At 41.5% G+C, this 8,634-nt stretch overlaps 1 protein-coding gene across 1 annotated transcript; it reads left to right on the forward strand.

Moving 5' to 3' along the window:
• Nucleotides 1–7,707: 7,707 nt before the first annotated feature.
• On the forward strand, nucleotides 7,708–8,634 carry LOC146690317 (olfactory receptor 6N2-like). The gene has a single exon (XM_085434916.1). It carries the CDS (start codon nucleotides 7,717–7,719, stop codon nucleotides 8,632–8,634), a length of 918 nt encoding a protein of 305 aa, XP_085291042.1. The 5' UTR covers nucleotides 7,708–7,716.

The raw sequence follows: 8,634 nt of genomic DNA on the forward strand, positions 1-8,634 counted from the left end.
AAAGCAGTGTTACTCAAGATGACAACATCTGACTTCTTCCCCAGAATTGGGATCGTCCATGGACGGTTCAGTGAGTCTTTTCCTTTTTCCCCGCCATGTGCATTTGCATTTGGGCCTCTTCTGGATGGAGGTTCCACGGGGGGAAACTCTGTTTGGTCCAAAAAAGCATATTTGGACTGGTTGGGTAATTTGTGCTGTGGCTTTTTCTTATTTGTGGTAGTTGAAGGAAGTCTTGGTCTTGGATGTGTTTTCTTAAACCAAACTTTCTGTTGTTTGGCGTGGTTCAGTGGTTGTGGCAGCATTGATAACTGAGTTATGGGTATCTTTGGACCACGGGTATATGAATCCCTTTTTGTAGTCTCTCTCATCCTTTATTTCATTTTCATATTCCGCTAGTCTTAGATCAATTTCCTCCATTTGTTTCAGTACATCATTCTTGTCTCTTGCCATCACCTCGAGGTGCTGTTCAGTCTGTAATATTTCATTTTCCTCATTCAAATACCTAATAGTAATAGCCATCAACGCACAGAAGCATTAGTTGAGGACACTATTCCATGCAGTAGTGAAACCTGGATTGTCCTTACCAAAAGATGGCGGCTTGAGAATACGTAGTCCTCTTGGGATCCTTGCTGATGTAGTTTGATAAGGTGATGGCATGCCATTTGTTACTGAGTATCTGCGACGTAGAACTTCCTCAGGTGATCTGTTGATTCCTGATTGGTGTCTTGTTCAAAGAGTGAGGAATTCCTCAAAACTTCTATAAGATTGAAGCAACAGAAAGCTGATGCTCCTTGAATGTCATCGTCTCTTGTGGTCAAGTAGGACGTGGTGTAATTCTAATGTTGTTGCTCCATGGTGAGTGTGTCAGCTAAATGAGGACCTTTCCACAAATGTCTTTCCATGTGATGATGTCCTCTTGCTTTTTAATCTAATTGCTGCACTGCCTTCTTTTTTAATAAATGCTTCTCTTTGTAATCTTTTTTTTTTGTATATTTGTAATATTCTTTTTATGTATGTCATGCATGTATTATTTTAAGACAGGTGGGGATTATGTGTCCTTACCCATGTCTTCACCATTAATGACCTAGTCCATTATTTACTTGGGCGTGACTTAACCAATTAACTAATACTAACCTGTTATATGTCAGCTGGTTTATCCATGAAGATGTGATTGGTTTGATTTGATTTTTTTCTGTTTCCTGTTTTTAATTTAAGCACACTTCTATGTATTACTATGACCGTGAAGAAGGCCACAAGCCGAAACGTGTTGGTCAGTCAATGAAGTTGTTCCTCTTCCCGTCAAGTGTTGCTGGAGTTCCTGCATTGTAATTTTTTTCATCCTCTTCACGCACCTTGGAAGTAGGTGAAGTCGTGCCAAAAATTTTTGTTGTGATTTTGTCTGGAAGTAGAAAAGAATAAATGTATGTATTTAAATTGTAGTTTTTTTTTTTTAGCATATCTGTCAAAAAAAGTTCCCCAAGCTGCTCAAATATATTTTTTGTACCTTTGCTGCTGTGAGGTCAAATGGGTGCAAGCATTTTAAATGTTTTTATTTTAACAGAAGGAGTGAATGTAAAGACAAGAGATTTGCTACATAAAATGCCATTGCTTTAGCCTGTAGTGTTTCAGTAGTTCCACCCTTTTGCCTCATAAGTGAATTAAAAACATCAAACAAACTCGCCTAAATGTCAAAGAAAACAGACGTGTCAATAAGATACAAATTATTTTCCATAAAATAAAAGTATAATCAAGTATAAACTTCCAGAGGTGGTGCAAGAAGAAGACACAAATGCAATGACTCTAATGAGAACTTAAACGAGATATAGAATACAATTAAACCAGAAATGGTTGAATGCAGGAGTCCTTTGAGCAGCAAGAAACAAATCAAGTAAGAGGAAACAAATTCTTCAACATAAATCATGAACACACAAAAGGATGCAAACACACACTAAGAGAGAGCAAAGGAAGTTCAGAGCTATAAATGCACATATCAGTGGAAGTGAATGTAAAAAGGTAAGGAGACCAATGAGGATAATGAGGTAATGGAAGCAAAACAAAACACAGGAAACAAATGAGTATCAAACAACAAAATTAAAACTATCAAGTGACTATCAGTGGGAAACAATAACCCTGAATACGAGATGTATTACAAAAATTTTACACAGAGTCAAACACTGAGTAAAAAGCTGAATATGTTGTGGCGAATCCACTTAGCCAAAAAAATGGATCGGACATCAGTTGTAGAAACGATAGTCTTTATATAAGGCTTCAAAAAGGGGAATGTACAACAAATAAACTTCTCGACATCAGAGCAACATATAATGGCTTCCCGAAACTTTCTTTGCTAGCTAAAACCCAGAGTAACTTTCGTCTACCACAAAGGATTCTGGGAAACGCAGTTTTCTAATGAAAATACCTGTTAAATGCTCCCCTTTAGCAGAAAATTAAATCTATAATTAACAGCTCTCACTAAACATGTGACACTTAAATCACTTACAAAATAACCAAAATGCTGTTATCAAACAATAAACTGCAATAAAGTTACAACATCCTCCCCCCCGATGAACAATCTGTTCATCTAAAGCTCCAGGTTATACAACATCTGAATTGGTCTTCTTAACAGAGTCCCCGTTGTCGTGCGAACTAAGCAAGATCTAACAAGACCGTTTCGACCAGGAAACATTTCTTCAATTCTTCCAAGTTTCCACACTTGTCTGGGGAGGTTGTCATGCCCAATGAGCACAACATCCCCTAGTTTTAGGGGTGTAGGCTTTGAAGCGTCACAGCAATGAGTTGACTTCAGCTCCAACAGATAGTCCGTTCTCCAGGTGTTCCAGAAGTTGGTCATGAGTTTCTGCCGTTATCTCCATCTCCGAGTAATGTCCTCTTTGTTAGGTGTTGGATGGTGTGTGTCCTTCGGGATTGACTTGGGTGGTAGAGATGTCAATCGTTTGCCCACCAAAAAGTGGGCTGGAGTAAGTGGTTGCGGTTCATTTACCTCGTTGTGCACAAAGGTGAGAGGCCTAGAGTTCAGAGTTGCTTCGACTTCCGCCAACACAGTACACATGTCTTCAAAGTGGAGTGAAGAAACTCCACAGCTCCTTCAAATCTTGGTCTGCTCTCTTAAATGTTCTGGCATTGTCAGAATAGATAACTCTGCATAGCCCTCTCCTGGCAATGAATCTCTTCAACGCTAGCAAAAATGTCTCAGTTGACTGATCTGACACAAGCTCTAAATGGACCGCTTGTGTCACAGCACAGGTAAATAGGGCAATATAGGATCTTTTCACAAAATCCTATGTTTTCACATAGAGCGGCCCAGCAAAATCCACACCTGCAACTTCGAATGGTGGTGACTCGGATATTCTGTCCCTAGGCAAAGGTGCAGTTAGCTGATGCCCAGCCTTTGCCTTAAACCTCTTACACACAGTGCATCTGGTCACAATGCTCTTAACCAGCTGCCGTGCCCGGATGATCCAATATCTCTCTCTTATTTGTACAAGAGTGTCCCTCACTCCTGAATGCATCACCCTTTTGTGACAGTCCTGTATCAGCAGTTCTGAAAATCTGTGTTTGTTTGGCAGAATCCAAGGATGCTGCTCTCTGAATGTGAAGTCCGACTGCTGCAGCCTGCCTCCAACACTAAGCAGCTCATCTTCATCAAGGAATGGTTTCAGTTCCTGAATCTTACTGTCATTCATCATAGGTTTTCCTACCTTCAGTCTCTGGACCTCCTGGTGAAAACTATGATGTTGTGCAACCTTAATCCAGTACTTCTCAGCATCAAGAAGCTCATTGTCAGCTCACCTCGCATCTTTGGTTGCATCGTTGTTTTTGCATTAGCTATGAATCTCCTAATCCATGCTGTCACTCTGAGCACTCTCTTCAGTTTGCCGTAACTCTCAAGCTTCAGTATTGGTTCACAGATGTCAGTGTCATTAACAGCAAACTGCATGGCTATTTGATAACTGGATTTAAGTTCTACATTCATTTCGTCTGAAATGTTTTCATCTTCAGACTCATGTATCCGATCTTCTGATACAAGAAAACTGGGGCCATTCCACCATAGCTGGTTTTGTAGTAGGGCCTCCACTGATTGTCCTCTTGTGGGCAGGTCAGCGGGATTAGCCTTCCCTGGGATGTGTGACCATGAAGATGGACTCGTAAGAGTCTGGATCTCAGTCACTCGGTTTGCAACAAACGATTTCCACCTTTGTGCCGAACTGCAAATCCATTGCAAAATGATCATGGAGTCAGTCCACATTTTTATTTGGGCTTGCTCCATCTTCAGCGAGATGATCAAGTTGTTCGCCAATCTGGCCCCAATCACGGCTCCCATGAGTTCCAGACGTGGCAACGTCATTTTCTTTAGGGGAGCCACCCTGGCTTTAGATGCGACCAAGCTCATTGTCGTTTCTCCTTCTCGTGTTTTGCCTTGCAGATAGGCCACAGCACTGTATGCCCTTTCACTGGCATCACAAAACACATGTAATTCCAAGCCCTCTTTGCTTTCTTGTTGCATATTGATTTGGTACCACCTTGGTATGGCGAGCTGGTGTAACTGAGTAAGCTCTGAACACCACTGTTGCCATTCTTGTGCCAGATCTGGTGGCAATTCTTCATATCAGGAGAGCCCCATCTCCCACATTGCTTGGAACATGCACTTGACCCTAATGGTGAAGGGGTTCAGAAACCCAAGTGGGTCATAAATTCGTGCTGAGGACTGCAGCACGCTTCGTTTGGTTCCTTTCTTCTCTGTTAGAAGCCTCACTAGTGAACTAAGGTGAAATCATCAGGCTCTGGCCTCCACACTAATCCGAGCACCTTTAATGCTACTCCATTCGTCTCAGGTGCCATCATGTAGTTTGTGGAGCTCTTCTCCCATTTCTGCCCCATTTCTGCCTGAGTTTGTCATCCATTTGCAAAGCTCCATACCAGCACCAGTATTTCTTTGGCATTTGTTGTTATGTGATACGCCTCTTCCACTGAGCGTGTACTTGAAATGAAGTCATCTACGTAAAGTGACTCCCTTATTGTATTCACCACTTGTGGTTGGCTTGTTTCATATTGTTTTAGATGTCTTTGAATTGTCGCTGCAAGCAGAAACGGGCTTGGCGTAACTCCAAACACCACTCTCGTCATCCTCAGAATGCGCAGGTGGTCATTCACTTCTCCATTCGGTGCACCTGAGAACCACAGGAACCTGACTGCATCTCTGTCCCTTTCTGCAAGACGTATTTGCAGGAATGCTTGTTTTATGTCCGCCAGAAAGGCGACTTTGTGTTCCCTAAATCTAAGGAGAACACTGAGTAGATCTGGATTCAAATTTGGCCTCGTAAATAAGCAGTCATTCAGCGACAGACAGCCTTCTTCATGGGACGATGCATCAAAGACCGATCTTAATTTTGTAGTTGCTTTGTCCTCTCTCAGCACTGCACGGTGAGGCATATAATACATTAGAGTCTGTGCTGCGGTTTGGTGCCACTTCCTCTGCAATGTTCTGGTCCAAGTAGTCCTCCACCACTTGATTATACCTGCTGAAGAGTGTGACATCCTTCTTAAATCTTTTACTCAGACCTTCCAGCCGTTTTTTGGCAACTCTGTAGTTGTCTGAGAGCTCTACCTTTTCTGGCTTCCATGGCAACTCCACCTGATATCGTCCATCTTTAAACATAGTCGTTCTCTCAAACATCTGCAGAGCCTCATCATCTTCTGGGTTCTTTGTTGTCTCATTTGTAATACCCAGAGACTCTATTTCCCAGAATGCTTTCAGTTGCTTGGAAAGGAGTTTCTCTTCCTCACACGGAATGAACATGCAGGCTGCCTCTGTAACAGTTGATGCAGAGACTGGACCCTGAACAGACCATCCGAAGGTGCTCTCCAGTGCCACCAATGTTTCTGTAAGTCTCTCCACCCTTCCTGTCATGATCTGCCAATAGTAGTCAGCTCCTATGAGGACAGCAAGCTCTGGTTCCTCATTGGATCCTGGGAAGTCAGCCAGTTGTAGTACTCTTTTCTTAAGCTCATGCTGGATCTGTTCACCAGGAACCTTCATTATTGCCGAGCACACTTGTGGGGTCTCCACAGCTTCTATTACAATACTCTGGCTAGGATCCCAGATATTTTGTAGCATAACTTTCACTATGCCGTGCTGTGATCTTGTGGGAAAGGAGGACCCAAATGTGTGTAGTGTCAATGTCTCTTGCCTTATTACTGGTAAATTTAGGCTCTTCACCAACGTTTCATGTATGAAGCTTCTTTGGCTGCCTCCATCTAATAAGCAACGAGCTACCCTTCTGCCTGACGGGTCTTCAATCCACACCTTTGCAGTCTTTAGGAACACAGTGTTCTGTTCACCTGGTTTCACTCTTACTGAATGAGGGAGCACGGAGAAGACCACTGCTTCTGGGATGGGGCCTGTACATCCACCCTTTCACCACCGCACACAGCAACGTGATGTCTCCGTCCACATTTCTCACAGGACACATTCTTGGTCTTACAGAATCTTGCAATGTGTTTCTGTCCCAAACACACAAAACATCTCCCCATTCTCTTTAACTTGCCCTTTCTTTGAAGCGTGTCATTATTTGGGCAGTTTTCCGATTTGTGATCGGCACACTCACAGAATATACAGGTGTTTTGTTTCTGGCTGGCTGAGACTGTAAGCTAAGTGGAAGGAAGGAGCTGAGGACTAGTGAGTATCAGAACCACAATCCAGGATGAGTCAATGCTCATCCATGAGTACATATGGAAGATGGCCATGTGTGCTTAGTGAATACGTCAGGCAGCCAAACCTTAGAAAGAAGAGGAGCAAGGAGATGAACCATCATGGAAGGACAGATCCCCATACAGTATGGACCACCAGCAGATAGAAAACATGGCTGACATCCAGAAATCCTACCAGTGGCTGGACAAGGCTGAACCGAAAGACAAAACACAGAGGCATGAATCATGGCAGCACAAGAACAAGCTCTAAGCATAAGATCCTTAGAGGCTGCTACCCCAGGCAAAACCCCCAGACTGTGCAAAGATGCCCCTGAAAAAATCCAGTACATAACAGCAGGTGCAGGTTGGCTGGAAGTATATCAATTAACATTTGTGCAGCAATGTCCTGGAAATCCAGAGGTCAAAATGGGATACATCCCCCAAGGTAGCTGAAAATGACCAAGCTAAGTCTGGGGCTTCCTGATATAACAGACAAACTGGTGATATCTATCCAACCAGACGCAATAGTGGTGGACAAGCAGAGGGAGATGACTGTAGTGATAGATATAGCTATATCAAGTGTTAACAACATGAGGATGAAGGAACACAATATGCTTGAGACTTATCATAGGCTGAGAAGAGAGCTTGAGAAAATGTTGAGCGTAAAGGCAGTAGTGGTTTCCGTGGCTTTTTTGCTTTTATACTAAGCCTATACTAGTTCCGCGGATTTAAAAAAAAAAATGCATGGGCAAACAAAATGAAGGGCATAGGACTATAAACGTCAATTCGTCAGATTCCCTGAAGTTGTTTACATGTTAGTGGAGAACTTAATGAGTCCCATAGAGGATGGAAGGTTTTCTGATAAAACAAAGCCACAGAGTCAGTCACTTACCTTCTCAGTTCGGTGCAGGAAATATATTAATACAGTACTTTAAGGCTTATCTTTTGGTTTGTTATTCTTGAATACCATTTATGCAATCAAATTCTATAGTCAGTAACATTTTTTAATCAATGGATGTTAAATTAAATGTAACATTGTTAACTCTTGGTGGGTTTGCAGAATTGCACAAATACAGATACCTTTATTTTGTGGTTATATTCACGTTATATATTCTGATACTCTGCTTTAATTCCACTATAGTGTACCTTATTTGGACTCACAAAAACCTTCATGAGCCAATGTACATTTTTATTGCAGCTTTGTTAATCAACTCTGTTCTTTACAGCATGATTATCTATCCGAAGCTCTTATCTGATGTTTTGTCTGAAAAACAAACTATATCGTATCCACTCTGTCTTTTCCAAGGATTTTCGTATTACACCTCAGCTGGGTCAGAGTTTTTACTGTTGGCAGCAATGGCATATGACAGGTATGTGTCTATATGCAAACCCCTGCAATATCCAGTTATTATGAATAGAATAACTATAAATGTGTTTCTGATTTTAGCTTGGCTTATACCTGCTTTTGAGATTGCAGTGTCATTTGTGCTTTATTTTAATATAAAACTCTGTAGTTTTACTCTGACAGGAATTTTTTGTAACAATTCAATTTACAGGCTTCAGTGTGTGCCGTCAGTCACAATATCTATATATGGTGTGGTCACGTTGATAAATATTGCCCTTCTACCAATGCTTTTCATACTTTTTACATATATAAGGATTCTTAGAATATCTTACAATTGTTGTAGAGAAACAAGGAGAAAAGCTCTAAAGACATGTTTACCCCACTTGCTGGTGTTAATCAACTTTTCATGTTTTATTGTTTTTGATTCAGTTATAATTAGACTGGATTCCGATCTGTCGAAAACTCTTCGCTTGACATTGACGTTTCAGTCAATTTTATTCCATCCTCTTTTAAATCCAATCATATATGGACTCAAAATGAATGAGATTTTTAGACATATCAAGTCATTGTTGTGTCAAGTTTAA

This window comes from Copadichromis virginalis, linkage group LG16 (genome assembly GCF_057382275.1).
Source record: "Copadichromis virginalis isolate Kocher_CV1m ecotype Utaka linkage group LG16, C_Virginalis_male_GT1.1, whole genome shotgun sequence".
Lineage (NCBI taxonomy): Eukaryota > Metazoa > Chordata > Actinopteri > Cichliformes > Cichlidae > Copadichromis > Copadichromis virginalis.

Excerpts from the sequence above, each read along its gene's own strand:
- LOC146690317 (XM_085434916.1), top strand. The coding sequence starts at position 7,717 with ATGGATGTTAAATTAAATGTAACATTGTTAACTCTTGGTGGGTTTGCA.